The following is a 26,893-nucleotide window of genomic DNA, read 5'->3' on the forward strand; positions in this document are numbered from 1 at the left end:
TTTTTTTTCTTGGAGTTGGCTCGTACACGTTAGATTGGTTAGAATAAAGACCTCCAGTCGTCTCTTTTCTCAACCTTGCTTTTCGTTTCTTCGCAAGATGTTGCTACATCTTTCCTCACTCCTGCCATATAGTGTAGTATTGGCTTTCCCCTATATCTCACCCACTAAACCATTCCCTTTTAAACAGATGATGGTTTTTTACGGAACTTGCATGGTTCCAAATATGACCCAATGCTCCGTCCCTCTTTTCATTAAGCTCTTCCGTATTTCCCTCTCCTCCCACACGCTTTCAAACAAATCTTAAATTGTAACACTGCCTATCCAATTTATTCTCTTCATGCGTTGCTGACACCCTACTTCCAAGGCTCAGTCTTCGTATTCCTTCATTCTTAATCGTCCAGATTTCGTAACCAAATTATAAAATCCCCCCTACAAATTTTTATTAAAACTCCCTAACTTAATTTAATATTTCTGTATTAAGAGTCTTAAATTTATCGCTGTATATAGCTGCCTCCTCTTGTTGGGTGCATTATCTGCATGGCTGCATATGTACTTGTATACGCCTGAGTAAGTATATGACTGCATATGTTTATGGCAGCTTATAAATTTTGCTGACGGAGACCATTGAATCGCAGCATAAATACAGATTGATAAGAGTACACATACCTATTTCCGAGTGAATTACATTGGGATCACTCGTCATTTATTCTCCTTCTTTCTCATTGTAAGCTATGTTGTAAGTCGACGTTCAATGGGTATGTTTTCTGAATGTCATCAAGTAAGTGGCCGTTCATATTTGTTTTTTTACCATTTCCATGCATTTAGGATGCTTTGTATAAATGTGAGGCCTTTTTCTGCTTGTTAAGCTTTTGAACGTTGGACATATTTGAAAATGAAAATGCTGTTGAAGGATTTTTACTCTTTTCTTTGTTATCCACTTATATTACATTGAATAAAAGTAGAAATTGTCTGCTTCAATTAATATAGATATAAAGTATTTGCATTCATCTATCCATAATTGTGTTAATTTACCTCTTACATCTGTGAATTGGGTCTTCTGAAATGGGATCTTGCTGACGTTTAATATTAGACTTAAAGGACGCCGCTGCCCAGGGTTTCAGCTGAAGACACTACGTTTTAGCTATTTTTTGGAATACTTTAGGTTAAAATTTTAAATCTTGGAAGAAAAAAAATATCGAGTCTCAGAATTCTATTTTCAATTAGCTTCCTCTGTCCATTCCCTCAACTGACGGGCGTAAAGTGTCATCGATGTGGGAACCTTGTATGTATTACTTATATCTCTTGTGAAATGACCCCTTGACTTACAACATACCTAAGACTCATGTTCATGGTCAAGCCTACAGTTGCCGGAGGTTGAACTAAATGGGAATCATTTGCGCTTCCCACTACCTATGTACCCTCTCCCGAGAGGCTAATGAAATAGGGAATCAGTGCCTAGTCACTTTCAAATGACTCTTAACAGCTTGGCCACCTTAACTCTTTCATTCGTGTCGTGGCATTGTGCTCGTTTTGAGCTTCAAAATAGTGAATTAATATTTAGACTTGAAACGGATGCGCTATCCATCTCTTCCAGCCACTCATTCCACCACCCCAATTATTCCCGCGGATATTTTTGCCCAAACCGTTGGCCTGGGGCTTCGTCTGTGAGGTGGCAACCCTGGGCATCTGCCGACGTATGAAACATTTCCCCTCTCAGTGTCAGTGTCAATACGGCCGTGGGTTCGTCGCAGTCACGATGTAATCGTCACTAAAAATTAAGCAGGAGGGAGTAACGAAAAGGGAGCAATTGTGGAAAGGGGGACGAGTGCTAAGTGACGCGTCACGCGAGACATTTCTTGGCACCAGACGAAGAGCGTATATGAGGGGAGGAAGGGGAGCTCTTACAGACAACGCCCGACGATGGCGAGAGAGCGGGGAAAAACGTCGGCAAGAGGATGTTGAAAGGGAATGCTCGAGGGTGAAACCACTTGCGGTGCTTCGTTGACCGCCACACGTAGCTATGAATGTAATCACGTGGTGGCAATTGTTGATTCCAGGCTTGCTGGTCCTCTCTCGGGTTCGTCATAGTTTCACAACCATGCCTTGAGTCACCTTACGCCCAGCCAACTTCCGTTTCGTTGACCTTGCCTCGACCAAGTGGAAAGTGAGTCGCTCGCAGTTTGATTCGAACGAGTTCATTGAAATGTATATTGAAATAAAGTAACACTGTCGCTCTTTTATTCGGGACCATCGTGAAAGCTGTATTAAAAAATGCGTATCTAGTTAGTTTAAATTTGTTTAGTTAAAAAATAAACCGTTAGAAGGTATCATGAGGATGCTGGGAGTACATTTATTCAGGATGGGCCGCGGGAAGAATACTCTTTAAATTCTTAATGAAAGGGTAGGTAAGAACTGCGATGTCCTTTGAAAACTTTCAGATATTTAGTAGTCTGTACAGCAAGCAATTGTAGGTGACATTTCTTTTTCTAACGCTTGGCATACCTCCCATCAATCCAATTCACCTTTTAACCCACGTTACGCCATTCCCCGTTATTCGTCTGCTTCTCCAAGTTGCGTCAGTGTAATGTTTACGCGACTTCATTTACCTCGAAAATGGGTCTTGCTATTTTTCTGAGAAATATGTCCCCCTTCTATAGTTTTACTTTTCCCATACGTAGCTTAGGGAAGGCGGTGTCATCAATAAATTAATGCGACTGGAATTTCAATGGGAAAACACTTTTTGAGTCCTGTAAAGACGCTCTGAACCATTTCTCAAAAGTTTTTCCTCTCTGTATATGTCATAGGCTCTTTGTGGGCACGATAACATTTCACATGAGCAGCAAAAAATGTGATATTTTTATTTTGAGTTTAATTCAATTAATTTAATTAGATTTTTGACCAAAGTCGACCCCTTTATAAATGACCGTTTCTTGTTTTCTAAAAGTGTGACAGTGACGCCGCCCCAAAAAATGCCATTTGAATGAAATTGAATGAAAGCATGGGAAGTGTGAAAAGCTTTTACTAAACAAATTAAATTAAAACAGATATTTTGATAATTTCCCAGAAGTACTATTTTGTTTTTGTCATGACAATATGAAAGAATCGAGTGAAACGCAAGGCACTTGAATAATTATAGTATACTGATTAGTATGATAATACAAATATTCTGTTCACAGTTTATCGTGTCTCGCATATGAAATTGATTAAATGTCGTTTGCTCGCGAAAATTAATGTTTTTTATGCTTTTTTGAACGTGATTTATTAAAAAACTCAATTTTGCCGCCAAAGCCATGCCTCGGAAGAAAATTCTTCCAAGTATTTAAGGATGAACCGTGAGGAAAGTTTTAGGAATAGTTTTCCTTCATTTTGCCTTGCCGAGACACACAGGCAAATTATATATCGCAAACAAGCAGATACAAGGTCTGTTCCTAAAGTTGTAGGACTTTTTGTCGGATTGACGAACGGAGGGGTGGCGGTTTATCTGGCAGGGTTTGAGCGACAGGGGTTCCCAGGAAAGGCTGGAGGCCGGTGGCAGTTGGCTCTCTGCCCTCATAAAGTGCGGATCGTTTCATTGTTATAATTATCACGGATTATTTTGTTGAAGCTTCGATACAGAGTTATATCGTTTTTTTTGTTCAATTAAATCGACTAGCAAGGTAGTCATTCAGGTTCCATTAATGCTATAAAAGTGCTAAAAAAAATTGCTTACTTGGTAAACATTTAGACTTTAGCCAAATGATTTATTACGATTTCTGTCATTTACGTCTTTGAGGAAAATGTTTCATTGTCACAATGACGCCATTCTTAAATAATTTTACATGAATACGGAAAACCTCGGCAAATACTTTTTTGAAAAAATGCTCACGAAAACAAAATGTGGCAAGTTTAATTATAATATATGGTAGCGTGTCTTACAAGATTATATAAAAACATTGCACCACCCTTTTCACCGTAAAAGAAATTAAATATTACTGTTATATATCACTCGTCTCACATTCTTATTCAATATTCTCTTTGCTTCGTAATCCACGTAAATACGACTGAACTGGCGGCAGAATGTGATGATATAAATACTCCTCATTATCGAGTTTAATTCTTGTACATTTATCTGATTCATTTAGCTCAGTGAATGATTGAAATATATCGCGACCGATTTTCATTTGATTCCTTTAGAATACTAAAATCAGTGGTGTTTGTGTTAGCATTAGAAATGTTATTTGCGATTGAAATTACGTAACAACCTTTTTTAATCCCAAGGTTTCCTCCTTTAGTAATTAACTGGATTACTTGAATTCATACAAAGGTCTGGCCACATAAGCATTGCCACCTTATCAATAATGCATCGTCATTCAAGGCCACCAATTCTAATTAAACTGTGAACCCAACAGACCGATGTGAGACCCTATAAAGTTGTCATTGCCCTCATAATCTCAATTTTCATTCTTTTGATGAATAATTTGTAATTATTGTTGACGTATTAATGTATGTAAATGACGAGGGAAGTAGGGAATATTTGGTCTCAATCTCGCAATCTCCTTTGTAAAATATGATCGTTTCAATATATTTGGTATTCCGGCGCTTCTTGGCGTTTTTTGACCCGCAAATCCTTGTAATCCTCGCAACTTTTTGTAAGGAGACTTTACGCTTGGCGTACGAACGCAACGTCAAAAAACAGCCTTGAGCAAGAGGTCTCCTTTCCCGTCATCATTCACAGAGTTGCCTTCATCGACTATTCTTGTTTTCATTTCCTTCCCGCTAAGAATGTATAAAATAACTCTACTTCGCGTTGTAAGCATTATTTTAATCTTTTCATTTCATCTGCACCTTCGATAAATCTCTCACCAATCCTACTGTAAATGCCATTGGTCAATGTTCTGCATTCATCGAAGTTGCGTCTCAAGGATTCTATAAACTGCTTCAACTTTTCCTCGGAAAAGTTTGCGTTACTTCTTTGCATCGGTTTCAATACGTTCTTCATATTTCACCAGACCAGAACCCCATTTTGTCTGGGCGTTTGCCCTATCTTGTAAAACTGCTTCGGTGCGACATCGTCCACCCCTTCAGCTGTAGTGGTTGTACAATTTCACATGGGATATAATAACGAACGAAAGTGTAAGTGACGAACGTGTACCTTTCCAGTGTTAGTGAAGGAGAAGTTGAAAGAAAGACCACTAGTGGGTTGGCAATTGGCCGTAAATTAAGAAGAGAAACTAAATTAAATTACCTTAACTTAAGGGCTGTAACATGTTGCCCATTATCACGTCAACACGACGTTAACTAATCCTAAATATTTTAAAATTAAACATATTACTATAAATCTGGTCTACAAACAACTTTTTTTTTGTTTTGCATATACTGTGTTTGGTGTCATTTATAAATGATTGACACCTTTGATAGACGGCGTTGGAGAATTCCCTGCCTAGAGATCCGATTGGAAGACGAATTGCTTTTCGGTCCGAAGTATTTTTTCCTAAGTGTCACATCACGCCCGTGATGAAATCAGTTACGGTAATATGAGGAAGTCTTTTGCCTGCTGCACCTCAGAATAATAATTTGACAAATACCTATCCGTACCACTGCAGTTCTATAGCCCAAAGCGTATTTTTCACCGCCCCTGCAATGGTGCGGTAAATGAGTTTCGCCCTATCGACAACCTGAAGAGAATAATGGACATTTGCTAAATTTATAATTATTTTTAGGCTTTTTCCCTATGGTACACTCCCATTAACGTCCGCCGAATAACGCCACTTAATTTCACGATTGATAATTTGTCGAGAACCCAAGGTTTTATCGCAGTCAAAGTCTAATTCAGAAGACGTTCCTTCATCCGAAAAGCGGTCCTTTTGTTTTACCTAATCTACGAGTATTCCTTGTTATGATATATAATATTGCTACGATAATATTATGCACTAATCTTCATCTTGCAGAATCAATCATCAGGCGAAGAACTGTGAGAAATGCGTAAATATACGGGGTGTGCCTTTCGAATGCGCCAGAGCAAGCGAAAGGATAAATATGTATTATTCATGGCTGTAGGCCTTTGGGACTCATGGAGCTCATTCAGAAGCGTATTGAATTTTCTTAACTGTTAAAAATTTTTGGTACCATTACAGGAAACGAACTTCATTTTCTTTGTGAAGAGGCAATAATCGGAAGAAATGTGAAACAATTGAGAATGGGTTTTGCGGCTTTGGAGGGATAATCTACTTTGTGGCAAGGATAGAAAGCCTAGAATCTTTTTATTAAAGTAGGTAGAAATACAGTTCGTATTCTCATCAGGTGATGATGATGCGCCGCATCGAAACTATGGTCGTGAAATATTAAATCCTTTTGGTGGAAATGTTAAATTTATTTTTGCCCTCATAATGAAGGAATTCCACATAGCTAAACCTGAAAATGTTGTGATGTGAATGGTTTTCATTATTATTTGAACCATTTTGTTTCGAGAATTCCTTTTCCAAAGGGTCACCCTCTATATTCCGTTCATACAAGCAAACTGCTTGGAGAGGAGTGGATAGGGGAGGGGACCAGAGGAAGCAGGGAGTTGGGGAGGTGAGACTAAATGAGAACTAGTCATATTTTGTGAAAGAAGTCGCGTGTCGAGAACTAGCGTTGTACACTAAATTAGCTGGACAAAGTAAGAGAAAGACGGCAGCTCACAATGACTCAGTAGTGTTCCACTGGTGTGGGAAATCCAGCTAATACTCGCCAAATGTTCCTTTTAAGTGCAATTCTCTTGAGTCCATTCGAGGGAAATAACATCCTTTACGCGGAACATGATTGTCTCCTGATACGTGGGTCATTCGGTAAGTTGTTTGGGGGAAAAATTATTTTAGGGATACTTTTTTTATTTTTTGCAAAGCTGATTTTTTTTTATTTTTCACCAGCTGGGTTCGTGACCCCGAAGCCCTGCTAATTGTACCACCCTATTAAATGTTCCACATCAGCGACCGTCAGCTGTGGTACCTACTCTTTTGGTGCTGCAGATTTCCACATCTACATGCAGAACTATATATAACCGTCAACGAGATGAATACTTCTTCGTGACTCACCAGAGAGGATATTTAAATTTTGCAATTTAAATCAACTTCCAATAAAAATGAATTATGACATCTTTCCTTCATATCGGCAGTAGGCGATTAAATATTTAATTTAATTTTAATGGCACCGTATGTGTGGGTAATCATTCTATGTACACATGTGTCAAACATTCTTTTATGAAACGGTCGGTAGGATGTCGGATTATGTGAGCCTTAGGGAGCGGGTAGGTAGGGTAGGGCTACTGGAAACATGTTACCACCGAGAATATTTTTCAAAAATTCCATTACCGATTATGAAGAAACACAGGAAATATACATAGCTGAATTTCAGGTATAGTTTTTCGTAGCCTAGTTGGTTCAAATATATATAATTTAGATGGACTTGGAGAAATTTCTCTCTATTGGAGACAGGAGTGTCCCCGATACACAGGTGGGCATATTTCATCATAAAGTTGCTCTAAAATGTTTTGGTTACGCTAGCCATGCCCATTAGCATGCGAAATAAAGAACGCTCTGCATGCTTACTTGCCTCTTATCGACCGTGTATACAGGGCCCCTACAATAAGTATCAAAACTGGTTCCAAAAATCAAAATTCACTGCAGTTATCATTACAATTGCTTAATAATCTTCAAAATACATTCCTCCTGCATCGATACACTTAGTTCGGCGCGTCTGCCACCCGTCAAAAGCCCGCTGGAAGTCGGTTTCCGGAATACTGTTGAGAGACTTTGTCGTCGCCGCCGCTTGAACCGCCTCGATGGAGTCGAACTGATATCCTTTGAGCTCCTTTTGAGCTATCCTTTGAGGTAATAACACTGTCGAGAATATCTTCATCTTCCTGGACGTAGTCCAAAATTTCTTGTGAAATTTCCACCCGCGACAGTTTTTGTTCCTCGCTCAAGACTATCGGCACCAGCTTCGCGCACACTTTCCTCATCGCAAGATCCTCTGTTACAATGGTGTGGACGGTTACGATTGAAAGGCCGGTCTCCTCACTGATAAGGGCGATGGTTAACCACCTGTCAGAGTCCAAAACGTTTTTCACTTTGGCCACCTGGGCATCGATTCGAGAGGTCGTCGGGCGTCCGACGCGGTGCTCGTCTTCGTCGAGCTCCCGGGCTTCCTTAAAAATTTTTTGTCACTCAAAAACTCTTATGCGGCCTAAGGAATTATCCCCATAAGCTTGTTTAATGAGTTCAAGGGTCTCCGATCCGGATTTCCCGAGTTTAACGCAAAACTTCACAGCGTAGCGTTGGTCGACGGTGCGCTCCATGCTGGCGCGACGACACCACAAACAATCACATGTCGCAAAAATCCACCTCCTGTCTCAAAGTGTACCACAGGGCGACTAAACTGAAGTGCACCTGAGTGGTGGGGGACCCCTCTACCGAGCCGACCGGTCGGACCTCCATCCACCGCTCCGTTGTGGCTACAGCGAACCAGTCACGATACTTATTGTGCGGACCCAGTATATCAATTTTACCATCGATGGTTTATTGCCCGCGCCGCATTGTGTTCCTAAAACTTTCAAATTGTTCTTTGTTACTTGGTACAATTAAAATACGAGATATTGGTGGTCTTACTTTTGTTTAATGTAAAACACATGCCATTTTTTTGGTAAAATGTTTGTAATATCTGCATCTGATCAATTTATTCTATGCTCGTTACTATTTACTTCTTATTTTTCCTGGCATATTCCTACCGACTCATCCCACCTATTGCCTCTATCTGAAAACGCCGAAAATCTGTGTCGTGAGAAACGCATTGAGACCGATGAATCAAAACTAGCCTTGGGAAATATCAGCTTTCCGAAAGCTACACGATTGAGCTGCGCCATTGCGACATGGGAATAGCCACGATTTTTCTTAGGCCTCAACAAAGGAATAATTTTCCAGTCTGTAACTTCACAATATTTTCAAGGTTAACCGGATAGTCAAACAGTTGACGTTCATTTATCCCACTTAATAGGGGATCATTTTACAGTTAGTCATTTTGGTACTCACTCGCGTGAACTTACATGTATTCTGATTTTGTTGTCTCTCTCGTTAACTTTCATCTGTACGGGTCATTGTCGTTTTATACGCCCAGAAATGGTAAAACAGTATCAAATGCACTTCTTCTCTTTATAATGGCATTTGTGTTAGTTTCTAATCGTCCATAACCATTTTCAATCCTGTCTTTCAATTTATTTGCGATTAAACTGCCACTGTACTTCTGGCATGATTTCCGTCTTCACCCTCCAATCTTATATATTTTGGTAATCTTACACCGATTAAGCTGACATTCTTTTCTTGGCTGAGAATTATTTTATCTGGTGGAAATTCCGGACTTGTAAATTTTCCTCATTATATACGTGAAGAAATAGCCAAATAATCAAATAATGATCGAATGAGACCACATTAGCAAACGTTCCTTCGATACGTTGTGTGTAAAACGAGAAGTCAATCGTTTGTCTAGAGATCTGATCTCCCTCATCATCTCGACTCATCGCATTGGTAGATTTTTTCATATATCAGGATGGGCTTTAATGGCTGTGTGCCTGTAATACGAGGGTAATTCCAGGAATACCCGGCCCAACAAAGAATACACAAAATTTTTCGAAAAAAATGTATTTATTTTTTCAAATTGATCTCCTTTCAGCTCTACGAGTGTACACTTTTCCCAGCGATGTTCAATAACTTCGATACCCTTTTAAATAATAAGAACTATCTTGCTCCTCAAAATAGCCATTAAATGCCAACATCACTTCTTCGCGGTTGGAAAATCTTTTACCATCGAGGCATTTTTTCAAGTTTGCGAACATAAAATAATCCGAGGGGGCTAAATCTGGCAAATAGGGTGCATGAGGTAGCAATTCAAACTTAAATTCATGAATTTTGGCCATTGCAATAGCAGATACGTGAGCTGGTGCATTGTCTTGATGAAACAACACTTTCTTCTTAGTCAAATGCAGCCGCTTTTGCCTGATCAATTCGCTCAAACGTTGCAATAAGTTCGCATGATACTCGCCGTTGATATTTTTTTCCTTTTTCAAGATAGCCAATGAAAATTATCCCATGCGCAACCTGAAAACACTGACGCCTGCAGATGAAATGGTCTTCGCCTTCTCTGGAGGCGGTTCTCCCTTTTGATCCATTGTTTTGATTGTTCTTTCGTCTCGGGTGTGAAGTAATGGACCCATGTTTCATCCATGATTATGAAATGGCGTGAAAATTCTGCTTTGTTGCCGCGACACTTTGCTAAACTCTCAATCGAAACATCTTCACGATACTGGTTTTGCTTGAGTGTGAGCAAATTCGACAGCCATTTTGCACATAGCTTTCTCATGTTCAAATTTTCAGTTAATATGCGATGTGCCGCACTTTTTGAATTCTTAACTGTTCCTGGAGTCGTCACCTCATTTGGTTGATCAATGCGATGCTCGTCTTGACAGCTCGTACGGCCTCGTTTAAACTCTGCTACCCAATATTTTAATGTTGTAAACGAAGGATGACACTCACCCCGGGTAGAATCCAGTTCTGCTTTTATATGGTTTGAGCTCAGGCCTTTCAAATAAAAGTATTGTATCACATAACGATGACCAATGTTCACCATTTTCACAAATTCGCTGAAAACTTTAATCATTGATGGCTGCCAAACAAATACTAAACAACGTGGCGTCTTCAAATTGAAACATAGGCTTTATGTAGGCAACATTGGCATACTTTCTAATACTGTGATATATTTCAAACAACTGCCGCCATCTCTAGGTCCGGCCGGGTACTTCTGGGCCTTCCCATGTGTATGTAAAATCGCGAAATTATTTATAATGTAAGTAAGATCACGTAATTGTTTGTGCTGGCTCCTACGGGAAAAGATCGTTTTTATTGCCACTGTCCTTCATACCCAAGAAAAAACGAGTGGCAAGGTATTGGATAATTACTGTAAAATAAGATAGGACAAATGATCTTTGAAATTTGCGGAACTTTGGTTGGCTGGAAAGTCTTAGGAAAATCGAGAGCGTGCTTACTACGTGTCGTATCCATTACCCTGGCCCTTTAAATGGGGTTGGACCGTAGGAATCTTGGGTAAAAGTGAAGAATCGGGGTCGGACAAGGATGTTTGGTAGTCTACATTGAAGGGGCGAATACGGTGTTGTGTCTAGAGATAGGGAAAGTTTCCTGCTTAACAGTTATCGGCTGTGAACAGTTAATCTAGGCGGAAATTGTGAGCATTGATTCATAGTAATGAAAATTATTAAAATCACACCCCTCATCAATCAACTCTAAACGGATCACTCCTGGACTACTATCTATACGTATGCACACGCTCTACAGGTTGGTCCCATTCCTATCGATCACAAAGTTGCCGCCAGAGTTGCCAGATTTGGCTACTTGGCGCCACATTGACTACTTTTTGGCTCCCGTGGCGCCGAGTAACTGATAGCGAATTGACAATTAATTGGCGACCTTTTGCTGTAATTTAGGCTGATGAAGCAGTTTCGTATTTAATTTCAATTTTTGCACACATTTCTGTTATTTTCTAATTTCTCTCGAACCAATTTTTTTTCGTAGGAAAGAAGAAATAGTGATTAACCGACCGTTCACAATGTACAATATACAATGTATGACTGGCAATCTTAAAAAATATATTTTACCCTGAAGTTTAGTTCAATTTCAAGTCGCTGTCCCCTTTGGAGACACCGTAAAACCATCAAAAATGAACTACAGTGTATTGAAATAATTGAAAATCCTACCTGTTGTAACGTTGGTCGAAAAGGAGCCATGAAGGTAAAGTTATAAATACTAAACGAAAATCAATTCAAATATCAAATGTATATCAAATAATTCTTGAGCCATGGGTTCATTCATTAACGGGAAACTTCGGCAAAATGAATAAACAATTCTATTTGATTTAAAAATTATATCTATCGCGCAAACGCGAATTCTTCATCACTACTAGGCATTTCATATATTAATACATTATAATTCACCGTAGTCGTGGAGAAATAGACTAGAAAATACGAAAAAAATGTGGAAATCCTATCACTACAGGTATCCAACCCCAAACTAAATACAGCTAAGCCCCTCTTCAGTTTCGAATATCCTTCTACCTTCCACCCGTCAAACATGCCTATCCTATACCTACTTCTTAATCGATTGCCTAAGATTCTCCCCTTTTTAACAGTCTTCAAATTTCAATGCTCCGCTTTCATCTTTACTGCCTCCAATGTACTTCTCCCAACTGCCCGCTCTCCTCCCCCACCAAGCCTAGCACGTCCTCGTTTTTTTCCTTTTTGTCCATTTCAGATTTACCATTTTTCTCCACACCCACATTTCAAAAGCCTCCAATCTAAGACTGTCATCTTGCCTCAATTATCATGTTTCCGCGCCGTACAGAACCACGCTCCATATCAAAGTCTGAACGAGCCTTTTCTTAACATCCGTACTCAACATCCCTGTCATGAATTCCCCCTTCTTGCGAAAGCATCTTTTCCTTTGGCAATTCTTATCCTCATGTCCCTGCTACTTTGACCATCATGGTCCAAAACACTTCCGAAATTGGTAAACTGTTTCCCCTGCTCTACTATATGAACTCCTGTTTCAATATTTAACTTAGACTTCCTCTTTCTCGAGAACCGCATGACCCTTGTTTTGTTTAGATTTATTCTCATCCCCTGCATTGACTTTCTAATGCGCTCAGCAAAGCTTGCGACCCCTTGGGTGACTATGAAATAGAAGCTTGATTATCCGGAAATCTAACCGATTTTAACTCCCCACCCACTTTCATTCCTATCTCCAGTTCTTCCTGTGCCTCTTTAACCATTTCCTACTCAAAAACGTTGAACTTCAGAGGTGAAGAATGGTCATATACAGATTGGGGATAAATCTTCTTTTCCTCTAATTTACTCATATTTTCCGCAACAAATGCATTAATTCTACCAAATGCGGTCTATCGAAATCTAGGAAACAAACAAATCCTGGTTCTATCCTATGTTCATCTGTTTCAGTGACATCATTAATGTTGTGGCATCACGCGCGCCTCTGCCTATTCTGAATCAAAACTCATTATCTCCTTAGTATTGATTTACTCTGCTCTCCGTCCTCTTGTTGATGATCCTAAGGACCACTTTAGCTGTGAGCGAAGTCAAACTTATATTTTTGTGGTCCCCACTCGTGGCTATCTTTCACTCTTTTCTATTTGAGGCTAACGCTGTTTGGGCGAAATCTTCCGACCAAATTCCTTCCTCATAAATCTACGAATTACGCGTAGTCCATTAAAACTCTTCCTTCCACGTTTTTCTAAAACTTTCAGTAGTCCTGCGGGAATTTTTTCTGCCCCCGAGGCCTTTTTTTTCATTCCAACTCCCTTGATGCCCTTTCTATCTCACCATCGAATAATCCCGAACCTAAGCTATCCTCACGTCATATTCTCTTTCGAAGTCTAACCTTTTTGGCCTAATTTCTTTACCATACAGTTGCTTTACACATTCTTTCTATCTCTCTTGAACGTATTCTGGTTTAGTAAATAATTTTCCTCAATTATCTTTGAGTGTAAATACGGATTTTCCCTCATTACATCCTGAAAGTACGTTCACCTTTCTGCATAGCGTACCGATTTCACCCTTCCTTAGGAAACATTCACTCTCCTCGCACTGCGTCTTCTGTCTCGTACCACATTTATTTCGCCCTATATGTTCCCCGCATCAGTCTATTATTTAACTATTTAACTCTTTTATGCTTCCTTCTACCTAACTCTCTTTTTATATTCTTCCATTTCCTTCTCTCGTCTATCTTTCTAATCATCTCGTCCGTAATCCATTGGATCCTTGACCTTTTCCTATTCACGACTTCAGTTCATATTGTTTCGTTTACGGATTTCGATATACGTTTTGATAGGTTCCCATTTACCCTCAATAGTATTCAGCTCCCTTTCCTCACTCATGATTTTCTCTAAGGCTGGCTGATGCTCCTTTCTTGCCGTTCTGGTTAAACTGCTACATTCCATTTCCTAAAACGTCTTCTCTGTTTTATCTTTTTGAATCGGCTACTTCACTTCACAAGTACTAAATTATAGTCCGAGTCCACATCACCTCCCGGGAAGCTGGGAATTAATCTAGAAGGTTAGATAAAAATTTAATTTTTTAGATGGAATGTTTCCAATGGGTGCATTAGTACTGAGATATTGTTATTTTATTTGACTCTCTGATTGGACGAAATTGAAGTACCGCCATAGCCTGCGAGTGACTTATGAAGTAAGTATGCTCTGAGAATCACGCGGTCATTGCTCATTTAAAAATTCAGCGTTTTTTGGACGGTTTAAAACGAAATCATCTTCAGGACCTACTCACAAGAACCACACGTGTATCTTAGTGCAGTTAGTCATTCGTTTACTATAAGAAAATGACCCACAAATTGAAATAGGGTTGATATTTTTATCCTTTCATAATTTGGTCGTACAGAATATTTTTTCAAAGATCTTTGAGTTTCCACAAACTAATACAGCCTTCTTTATCAACTTTGACACAAATGTCATTGCACTTTCATTATTGTTAAATTATGAACGCACCAGAGCAGAAGTATTCAGGATAGCTAAAAATGTATCCTAATGCGAGTACCGTGCATGTTTTTGCATCAGGTGAATGATTTATCCCTGAAAAAATGCTAAAATCTAAAATTTCCATGTACGCTTACGGGTACACATTTTCCCCACTTTATCAGTATGCCTTATCGCTCCTTATCAATGCTTATCGCTTATTGCCTAAATCGCTCATATGTGTAGGGAGGGCGGTCGGAAATATCTTAATATCGAGACATTAAAAAAATGATCACGCTTAGCTCCGTTTAAGCTTTCGGCACCTGTGCATCATGGGCACCATGCCACGGAGGGTCTGTGGATTAATTGGCACCGCCGAGATGTTTCTCTTGGCCGCTTGTTTGAAGAATTACTTATGGGTATATCAACTGGTTTTCTTGAGACAGAAGTTTCAAAGAATTTCCATGGCTTTTACCCCCGAACTTATTGCCTGATATTAGTTCTTCTCTGTAAATTTAACTGCGGGCAATTGGACTCCGCCGCCCTAAGCGAGGCGACGCGTCGGCATGGGCTCTATTCAAGAAGAGATTTTGAAACACTCATTCACATTTCGCTCAAAAAATTTGCAAGATGCGAAATTCTAATATTTTTAAAAAAATTCATACATATTTTGTCCGCGTCAAAATATAGGTCAAAATGGCTGAAACTTAAACGCAGTCTATTGAGAATTGACGCTTATTAAAAGGCATTAATCGCGGTCTTCCACCGGGCAAGTATGTCCATTCTGGTAGACGCCAAGTTTCGATGCTTGACTCGGGCATCGTCTTTAGGGAAAGGGTGCCGTTTTTTCAATTTAAAATCAAAAGGTTTTTATTCCGCGACCTTGAAAGGTGCAAAAGAATAGTAGCAGCAACAAAATGAACTATATAACATTAAAAGTGACCCGGAATTCCCGTATTAACTCCTTCGGGGTCGGAAATAAAAAAGCAGGTTCCGCATAGAATGTAGCTTGCCGTGATAGCCATATTCTACTCATATCGGTTTTCCGGGCATTTCTGATCGAGTACCAGTAATTCCGATTGAAATTCCTCCTCTTGAATTTCAATAGATTCTTACCCTAGGCGATCCCAATAGCCTAGGGAGCGGATAATTATTTTGGTTTCATCCAACCCGATCAAATGGTCTTTGCTGATTTTTCCGGTTGTCCCAACCGCAAATGTCGCGTATGTTCTTTCATCCTCGTCTCGATCGTACGTCTTGTTTCCCATGCGTACAAGTTCCTCCATATTCGCACGGGACTGGGCAAACGCTTGGCGTGTACTCGTAAAGTGCTGTTGTGTCTTCGACTCTTGCGAGTCGATCTTTAAGTTTGGTTGGCGGGAATTGGAACTGACCCAATGTCTCCCCAATATTCGGAAAATCCGGTGAGAGCACAAAATTTGACGCTTCTTAAAGAAAAGATCCATCGCAATTCGAGTGGACGGCGAGGCGAAGCTAATACGATCGACACACTCTAAAATTGTAAATCAAGATTCGCACACACTTACCTGAATGGCTTCGTCGAGGAATCTCGCATAAATCCCTTACATGAATTCTCTTGCATAAATTGAAAAGAGTTCTCTTTAGCGATGATATTGAAAATATTTCATTAGCTCCATCGTACTTCGGTAGGAGAGATCATGTAAATATATTTGGAAAGATTATTTTGGAACACATAGATTTAAGATGTCATTTTCCCACGAACGATAAGGAATCAGAGTAACGTTGTCCGACCGTGCTAGGGGGAAAGTACTCTGGGTCAAAAGTAGTTGGTGTGTAATCATCACCTGCCACACACGCTGTCGATGGCTTGCAGGGGTGAATTGAAATGAAATTGTATGAATGAATTCAAGCCTTGTGGTTTTTCAAGGCTCTGTTCCATCAACGATCTCTATTTTACTTGGTCTTCAAGGATTCCATTTGGAATTCTATGTAGTTACGCGATTCGCGAAGTTCAGTGAAACCTTTGTTTCATTTCCAGCTTCGTTCAGTCATTTTTGCCATGATTTATTTTTTCTTGTTATGGGAAGTAATGGACCTTTAAACTTAGCAATATTTTGTCATGATGGAGTAAATTGTATTGTTTTAGAAATGAGATTTTGAGTTTTAAGAATTATATACCCTGGGAATAACATTGTCATGACTCTGCTTTAAAGTATTTTTTCTTACAGGACAATATCCAGAGGAATGAAAGCGTGTCCGGCGTTTCTGTTGATTTTAAGCATATACGAGTAAAAGTGTCAACTGTGTCTATGAAATATCTTCACCGATATTAAGAAATAGAGCTTTATTGAACCACGTTTGTCTGTATTTTAAGACATTTATAGCATATCAAAAAGTGTTAGCTTTTTCCAAGAAAATGCTTGTTTGGGCCTCTTCATTTAAATTGTTATTCTACCTCAAAAAATCAAAGTTCCACGGGTCAAGAATGTTTTACTGGGGGACAAAAAGAATAAATTTTGAGTTTTGTTGGTAATGGTCGGGATCAACAATTTTCATGATTGCTGTAGCCCGTTTGTGTGGAAATGAACCTTTAGTTTGCAGTGGGCAGGTCCATAAGATATTACTACACCTCCCCCGCCCAGATCGAACATTATAGACTGGTGTCGAGTCTCACCGATAAAACCACAGTCTTCAACCCGGAGGTTTGATAGGTTGAACTTACCGAGGACCATATGGCATGTGAAATTTGTGCATCAAGGTTGGGTGGGCCAGTTCGTTTCCCTTTGTCGCCAGTGGTTGTACACCAAAAAGAGTCTCTCGAACCATCACATTCAGCTTTTGTTCAGATGAGTGGAAGTTACAAAGAATGGATGGTAACCAATGAGTGTTTTGAAATTAATGCCGTTATTTTTCTACCAATAAAATGTGTGCTCACAAATCCATGTAGTCGTGATTCAGAGCTTTTGTTTCTATGCCTCAATTTTATGTTACCTTACGCTATGCCCGGAAAATTTATTCAGATCTTTTATTTTTCAAAGTATTTGCGACAGGGTAGGTGAATCTTAAAATAAAATTTGATGCTTCTCCACGATTTCTTGCCTTAGGTTTTCCTTTACTCTTTGTAGTTATTTTTGAGTGAAACTCTTAACATTTCCCCATATTTACTCTGTTTAAAAGTACTTACGATGCACAATTTCACTTAGTTAGGGGACCATAACGGCTTCCTTAATGCGCGCCAAAGCCTTGGTTCACAAGTACAGGTACAGGTTTTCATAGAATATATTTCCAGGTCGGCATCTTTTAGCATTTGTATCAGTAAAGAATGTCTCCTGGACGCAAACTTCCTGGTTCGTTATCTCTCTGTGACTTCTATCTTGTGTTTTTGCATTTCGTGCTAATGGTGTAAACTCCTAGTTGCAATCATTATTTACTCTTGTCTCTTTCCGGGCTTTAATAGTCGCTGAAATATGAATTTCTGTTATATGCCAGCCTAGCAACTCGAGCGATCGTTATAGTTATCATAACTTCATGGAAATAATAATTTGTCGGCAATATCGATCACGGAGCATACATTACGTTAACGCATAAATACGTTAGCATCAATCTCCGTCCCTTTGGGGAACATTCTGAAAGAACTTGGAGCTGCAAGCATTAAGTTTGGGATCAATTTAACTAACTTATTCATTAGATATTATCTTTCGATTCCTCCGTCTGTAAGTATATATATTGATCCATAAGAAAGTGGTTTAGCCATTCAGATGTCGTTCGTTGTCTCTTTAAAATATTAACTCCTGTTACGTCTCTGGAAATAAACGTATTGTTTACTTCCGTTGGGAAGGGTATTAATAATGCAGTGGTAGTTATTGATGGAGAATATGAAAGATGAGAAGAGGTATTCTGAGAGGTGGACAACAAAGTAAGGGACGAGCAAAATTCATTTATGTCTCTTGTTCTTTTTTTGCAGGTTCCAAGCTAAAGTTTGATCCTGAGTTCACTGGTCCGCAAAAATCCCGCTCATGCACGGATATATTATGCTTCGCCATTTTCGTGGTATTCCTCGTAGCCTGGGCCGGAGTAGCCATATTCGGTGAGTACAAGAATGTTAGCATAAATGGATGTTGACGACGTTAATATTATCCGTGCATTTGTTGTGTTTTTTCTGTGTAAAACTCATAGGATAATTTACGTTCACTTGTCCAATTATTCAAGGTATTTCATCAATATTCTTTCACGTTAAAAACTTGATTTGGAGAACGAAATATTTCGGCCTACATCACCAAAGGCAAATATTTCGGTAGTTGATGGAGTACATCCATTGATATAATTCATTAGTTGGCTTTTTTCTCATATCAGAAAGTTTAGTTAGTAAATTGCTTAAGTTAAGATACCCCTCGATTAAGGATGTATAACTTTAGTATATTTATTTGAGGGTACGATTTCCAAATATGAATGTAGATTTCTCAAGCATACATTTTGAAGTATTCGATTTCACCGTTTGAGGAAAAATTTAGTTTTTGAAGTTTCACGCAATGAAGTTATAACTTAATATGCGTATGTGAATCATCTCGTGTTTTAAAATTTATGTTATCCACGTCAAAAAATTCTCTAAATTGGATGCAAAAAATTATCTTTTGTGAAAATTTAGTGAAATGGAATATTCTAAAATGTGCTATTTCCAAAGCTGCAAAAATGTGACAATACCACTACAAAAATTCCAAGAACTGTGGAGAATGTGGTCATTCACCTTAATCATGCATTAATTATCTAATACGGGAAAAAATCACGCTTGAACCTGCGAGTATTATGGGTCCGTATCAATCCCTTCCAAGATTTTTTTAAGTTCGAAGAAAAATCTGACAAAATGTTATGAGGAATCATTTAAAAAATTCAAACAAAGCATCCATATCGGTGCAGAGTATGAGAAAATATCTGGAAGCGATTTGTATCGTTACGGAAAATTTCTTTTTTGTTAATTCTCGAAGAAATAACTATGCATTAATGATGCAGTCCATGGTATCGCCAGTATTCGAATGCTCTTGCGGTTCTGATTTGTGCACGTGAAAGATTCACCTCCTTAAAATGTTTATTATATATTTATTTAAATAATACCATTTCATCGACACACTATATCCAAGCCATTCCTTCAAATCATATGATTGAACTGACTGAAATCCGTAAATAATTAAAAATTGAAGTATTTTTAAGCCATCACCGATGTACCAAACTTCTTTGCAGTTGTAGCGATTTTGTAACAACTCTTAAGTGCGTACAGATAGACAATAGATGACACACCTGTTCAAAGTTTTTTGTAATGATAAATATTGCTTTCTTATTGAACGCTATCATTGACGCCCTTATGCAACGCTTCCTGGATCCTTTTCCTTCATCGTGGAACGCATGATGATATCCGTGAGACCGAAAAGCTTATGGGTGATCTTCTTTTTATTTTTCTTTCGAATACATGGAATACTTCGAAAGACGGCAAAAATGAAATCATGTTATGTGCTAGCAGACAGCGAGCATAGCAGCCTTCACCAAGTATTAAGCCCGTGAAGAATTTTAACAACGTCATCCGCCGGGAAAGCACAGGATCGTTCTTTAAGTATAGCAGTCATTGGATAATTTAGTTTTGGAACAAAGGCATCTTAAAATCTTTTTCATCCTATCTCTGTTTTTTCATCTATCCTTCCATTAGATGAATTGTTACTTTGCCTTATCCAGGGTAAATAATGTCCCTCGATCCTAACACAAGCTGAAAAATCCGATCATTTCACGCCCGTGCCTAAAATTTATAATAATTTACATTTCGACTCCGGAACGGGATGATGAAGGCGTGCAAAAATTGTGCATTGATTCTAAGGACTTGGGAAAATCCCTGGAACTCTTGAAAAAAAATGAAGTATCCTGATGGCTTATGAAAATAGTTTCTGGCTACTCAGTTTCTAGAGGACGTTAATAAACTCGACATTCCATTCGTTTTGCTGGAGACTTTATAGAGAGCTTTGGTTTTAATTACCTCACCTTTTGTGAGTTTCACTTTGATGACCGACGTTGTTGTCTTTGACTATCTCGATGTCTTTACTCATTGGGCGAGGGCAATATAGCCTAATTGTCGCTAAATATTAAGGCTTGCCGACGAGTGAATTACATCAGGATTGTGAAATATAATTTTCGAAGACTGTTGATGCTCCACTTCTTCGACTTTTAGGCCCTTTTTTGCTTTTTTAAACATAATTTAGCTTTTGTCTGTCCTATGCATGATCCAAAGGCACACTTAATATCAGCTTGAGCCGAACCTTCTGCGCGAAGGGAAGGGATTTCTTCTTTCGATGAGAGCACAATCTGTATTTTACATCTCTCACCTAATCTATATATTTTTTGAAAACTGTGGTCTCTCTGCGTTGACTTCTCTCTAAGTAGGTTGACATTTTTCGTTTGTAATTTATTTATATGAATTTTTACAGAAGGATGTATGTTTGTAGCCCCCCCCCTCCCGCAGTGCCAACGGTATAAATTTTGCCGTAAAAATATTTTTTTTATAAAACTGAAAATTTAGGCGGATTTATGTATTATGTAGATGCGTGTATTCAATCTAATTTCAAACCATTCAATTATTTAACGACTCTCTGCGATCTTGTTGCCAGAATTATAATCGAGACTAATGAATCTTAGCGCAATAACTGTAAATTTTATATGAGACATTTAAGGATACAAGTAAGGGCTTCTAATTTCGCATGGTATATAACATTGTGTGATAGTTCATCCTTATGCTTTATTTTGACGTTATAGAAAACCAGATTTGGAAGAATTTGTAAACTTTGTCAGTCCTAACCTTTAAATATCACCAATGTATGTTAAGTGACCCCAAATGCGATTGAGTCCAGATTTTATAAAGTCTCGTTAAACTTAAGGTTAACTTAAACCTTCGGTCAAGGTCGAAATAAGCTTTATGACTGCTTGTTAAGTGAAAAAAACCGACCGTTACATTGTTAAATAACTGACAAACGATGTTGCTACGTATGCGGTGTCCTCATTCACTAATGAGCAATCTTCATAAAATCGGATTTGTCGGTAATCCCCATCTCAAGCTGACGTTCATATTACTAACGATTTTCTCAAACGAGGTATAATAAAACCGAGCTTTGCTGTGATGAAAATCTCATAATATTTGCTTCAACATTTGCTTATGTCGAACCCGTATCTATGTATTACCGAGCTACAGTCTTTTCATAATATGAGTTCCATAATTTATTGGTATATCTTTATTTATCTTCTTAACTAGAACTGTTGGAATTAAGAATTGAACAACAATTTAAAGTCAAAGTGTTTTGGCTATTTATTGATTTTCAAATTTCGTTTTTCTAATGAGTTCTACAGTTTTAATCCAAAAACTGCACTATTGATGTTATGGGTGGGAAACCACGGGCCTCCGTCCGTCTGGGAAATTGTATGTGAATTACTGACAACCCAAGGTTTCAGCGATTTTAGAGGAAAGTTAACGCAGTCATCAGGATTTTCACTAAAATATATGGTGCCGTGTCCGAAAGAAACCATCACTTCTCTCAAATCTTTACTTTCCAAAGTTATTCTCCCGGTCTGCTCAATATTGTTTTTCGATTATTGCGAAAACTAATTCAAATGAATATAATTATCATTTTGAAGTGCAAAGCATCTTTTAGGTGTTGGCCCTTTTCATGCTGTGCAGGCTTTCTCGTTTCCGGGAAAATGTATGTCGCTGTCATGTCGCAAATAATATGCGACAGTAAGTAAACGACCTATCTGGTATAACATTTCACGGCGTATATCCCGACAATTTCATGGATATGTAATGAACAGTGAACCCGGGAGATTTCAGTGGTTCGGAGAAAATGATTAAATGTTTCATACGATTTATAGTTAGATATGGAGTATTTCATTTTAAAATATCATCGAATCTTTCAGGGCCTCACAACTTGTACTATTCGGGAGTCTAGACTGGCACTTTTCTCATTTATTGTTTATCAATGACGCTCTTTGAAATCGTTTTCTTAAAATAAATATTTTTTAAAGCAAACATATTGTTCAGTTGGATAAGTATGTTTTGTTTGTTGCTACGCAGTAAATTATGCTAGATCGTGCCAGTGAAATTACGAAGTAAATTGTGCTCTTGTTACGCGGTAAATTTAATATCAATGCCAAGCCTTTCGTGTCGTGTCGTGCCTTAAACTTGTCATACGATATCAAGAAAGTCTTTATATACCATGTTCTAATAAGAAATTTCATTTTGGTGCTGAATTTTTCCTTATTATTGTTTTTCTGTTTCATTTACAGGTTATCTGCAGAAAAATCTGCAATTAATGATATATCAACTTATCTCGGCACAATAATTGCTTGAATTTCACTAATCGTGGTCTCTCCTAAATTTATTCTTTTTTCTCTGAAATTTCTACTTTTTGTTTTCTCCGAAATGTTTGTCCCTGCAATGTGAACCTGTATGGATGGAAATACCCTTTGTCACTTTCATACATAATAATATTACAATTTCAGCAGTTATGGACCACTTTCAGTAGGAAAAATAATTTCAAGGGCAAGGAGACATGATAACTTTGTTTCAGAGGTGTATACGGTACTGACTGCCTTGTAAATCAGTCTGCAGACAAATTCTGTCCTCATGACTCAGAGTAGACGATACCTTGCGACGAAAAGACAAGTATCGTGCTATCGAGCGATAACCAGCAAGCCAGACGCCAAATGGGCTGGGCCCAATTTGAAGTTAAATATTTTTCACCGAGGACAAACGAAGGCGGATCCCGGTCAACCGGAAGCGGCTGCCGTGTTCCCCGGACTTGGGTAATTCAAGTGGGGCACGGAAAGCACGCGATGACACGTCATTACGGTCAGGTGCTAGAAGTCGATATTACACCGGTGATGCCGTTGATCGCGAATTTTGCTACGTTGTTAACCTTGAGTCCAAGGGGATCGGGATGGTGCGGTGGCCAACATCAGCGATGCATATTTTTTAGTCGTATTCCGATTTCTACTTGAGATGCTTTGTGAAGAGCGCTTTGAGTGAGTACGGCGTCCGTCAGCATGGACATGAAAGCTGCGGATCCCTTAGCGCCTTTCGTTAAGAGTAGGCTAATGCCGTCGCCAGGTTTCTCTCCACCCTTCACCCATTCCTATCCATCCCCAATGGCGCAAATAACCTCAGCTGTCGGTCGCCTCCCCTTAAACTACTACTGCTTGAGTACCATTAGAGCCGTCAAGCATCAATCGCTAAAATATGAAGTTGATATAATATAATTTTAGTGAATTATTTCAAAAATATGTCTAGCTAGGTTTTGCCGAGCGTAATTCTTTCGTGATGTGGAAAAATTTACGATTTCACAGAAATATGTTTTGAGTGCGATTCAATTCTCATCGTGTGCTGTATCCAAACTGGACCGCTATCGATAAATTATCTTTGTGAAATCGTTTAGTAATGCCTTCACTCTCCGAAAGAGTAACGTAGCTGCTTGGATGTTAATTTTGATGTCGTTCAAGCCTGGAGCTGCATGGCTGCTATGATACCTTGTCATTACCGCGATAACGACGTTAGTGGGACTCTTAAGAGGTACTTGATAACAGCGCTCCAGTTTTTTTTAAGTGGGCATACATTCATAATAGTGTTTGTGGTAGGTGAATCGATGTTATTTTTATCTTGGATTATGTGGATATATAATGGTGAACCTATGGAGGCAGGAAAGGTGGATGAAGGGGGTATTGACCGGCAGTGGGATGTTGAAGACTGTAATTGAGGGGAGAATGTTAGGCAAACGAGGAAAGGGAAGGAACAGGATAGGGATGTTGGACGGGATGAAGGGTGGAAGAAAGTACTCAGAGCTGTAGAGGGACCTGATGTAGAGTAGGATGTTGTGTTTTGCTAGGGGTCACAAATTATTTAATTAGTGATTTTGTCCATCATGCCTTACCTTAACCGGTAGATTACCTAACAATAATAATAATAATAATGGTGAAGACATAAATGATCCGGTAGTCAATTACACAATTTTACGTCAAATGTTCTGTGGGTAACTCGTTCGTTCGGCTGTATTGTGAAATATCTGGAGATGTTACGGTAATTTGGAAGCTTATGAAAGAAAGGAGTCGGTCTGAAAGAAACAAGAAGTCGCACAGCTTTGTCCAAATGTTTTAGATTTATGACAGAGAATAAGTTTTAATGTTGGGCTTCATAGCCTTGAGGTTTCGTCCCCATTTGAGGTTAGTGGGATACCCCAAGGTACTATAATCTCCCCGTAGGATATCTTATGCCGCGAATCGCTTCGGAAGAAATGGGCCGGTGATCCCTGACCTACCTCGCGACCTCGTCTCTTAGGGATTGACCTCATTCTTGGCCCTTGATGTATTGAGTTCACATAAGTTGAATTTTCCTTACAAATTCGGTGAAAATAAATCATTGAGTTTTTGTGTCATTTTTAAATAGGTCACTAATCACTGTTCCACGCTGCCCCTGCATTCATGATAGGGTAAGAAACCAGTTGTTTTCCTTTCTTTTACCGGTCTCTCCTCACTAACCAACACCCTTCCTTTGTGCTAACTATAGTCGTGGCCAAGTATTGTTTAAGAGGCACACGCAAGCCTTGAAGCGAGTCGCTTTTCTCGCTTTTAGTATCTTTTTCTGGTTTTTAGCCGTAAGAGTCTTGTTAGGACACTTAATGTTTTCTTTGCCAGCTGAGCTGCTGGGTTTGCAAGTATAGTTTTTGTGAAAACTTAGATACAATAAAATGGCTCAAGGTAGCGATGTAAGATATCGGTCAGAAGACAGGAATGTGTTTGTGTGACTGAATTTATGTAGTTTTTATTTGTAAAGCCAAAGCCTGTGCATCCTTTAATAAAATTAGTTCTGGCATTCATCTATCTTGATTTGCCCTTTCAGAAGTTGCTGATGGTCGATTCTGATGGATCGAATGTTAATAAAGCAGGGGCTCACTTTTCATTGATGAATATCGATAATCATGCGTGGTAAAGGACTGATTGGTATTGGCACCTACCCAGGAAAAGTGGGTGTATTCATGCATGTTTCTTATGGAATATTGAGTGGCAACGGAACGTTGAAGACTGTCACATAGGGGAGAAGGTTGGGCAAGCGAGAAAATTATCAGGCATGTCAAACGGGATGAAGGGAGGTAGAAAGTATTCTGAGTAAAAAATAGTCCAGACTAATTTTGGGTATTAAGAGTGCTAGACGGGGCTTTCAGCGCATCAAGTGCAAGAGTACCTACGTAGTCCTTGGGTTCCTGAAAAACTACTGTAGCTAGTAGACTACTATGAGCAATAAAATGGTGATATAAAAGTCAAGCATTGACCTCTGAATAATATTCAGAGTCAAAGATTTAATGCTGTATAATAATGACTTTTCAGTAAAATGTAAAGTCAGTTTTTATTCTCAATTAAACCCGCAAACTTAATGTTTATGTTGGAGTTGTACTGGGTAAGTGTGGGTTTTTGATGGACCCAGCACTATACATGACTGTGTACCCAAGCTCCAACTAATATGGCACTAAATATCTTTACTGCTCAAACTAAATATTACAACAAATTATTAGTTGCCCTTTTATACCTCCTTTCCATCAAAAATATTCTTTTTTCCCTCTACCTCGTTTTTCCGGCATTCTCCCCTCTATATCACCAGATTTAATATCCCCTCCAGAATCTCATTCTACTTCGTTCATACCTGCCCTGCCTGCTTCGAATGTCTCCAAACAACAGTACTCTTCCCCTGTCATGCTAGAGCTTCGATCGTTTCCCTTTCCTTTCGTAAGATTTTCTCCATCCTTCTCGACTCCCATATCTTAGTCTGGTGTGCGTTCGCCCCCTGCCTTATACCCTAGTGGCTTGCAGGGTGCTAAAAAAAATTCTAAAATATCTCGAAAAACTCCAAAATATACTTATCTTCTTGCCTCACCAACCAATTTTCCGAATTATACAACACCATGCACCATGTCAAAGTTTCCTCCAGTATTTTCTTTTAATTTTGCTTATAATTCTCGTCAAGTCTCGCCTCTCTGTAAAAGCGTCTTTGCCTAACGTAATTCTTCTTTTAATGCCCGTACTTCTCTGGCCACCTTCCTCCTAAATAGGTTAACTGTTCTACATTTTCTCCCTACTATATGGATATCTTAACCTCTCCATTTCTTGAAAATCTGTTTTGTCTTGTGGTTCTTAATGCATGCCAACACCATAATTCTGTAATGCGCTAAATGATGAGTATAACCATTTGACTGATTGGCTTACCAATGCTCGATCATCGGCAAGCCTGAGTTCCCCTCCTACTTTCAACCCAGTTTCCCCCCCCCTTACTATGCCTACCTTACCA

At 38.9% G+C, this 26,893-nt stretch overlaps 1 protein-coding gene across 3 annotated transcripts in view; it reads left to right on the forward strand.

Annotated features, from left to right (window-relative positions):
• The window catches only part of Ctl2 (Choline transporter-like 2), a 101,017-nt gene that overhangs the window by 11,378 nt on the left and 62,746 nt on the right, over positions 1–26,893 (forward strand). For all 3 annotated transcript variants that reach the window (XM_071587066.1, XM_071587076.1, XM_071587084.1), the window contains exon 2: positions 18,503–18,625. In XM_071587066.1, coding sequence (XP_071443167.1) covers positions 18,503–18,625 — 123 coding nt within the window. The remainder of the gene's footprint in view (positions 1–18,502; positions 18,626–26,893) is intronic.

Source organism: Hetaerina americana, unplaced genomic scaffold (genome assembly GCF_022747635.1).
Source record: "Hetaerina americana unplaced genomic scaffold, ioHetAmer1.1.p SCAF_1, whole genome shotgun sequence".
In the NCBI taxonomy this organism is placed as follows: Eukaryota; Metazoa; Arthropoda; class Insecta; order Odonata; family Calopterygidae; genus Hetaerina; species Hetaerina americana.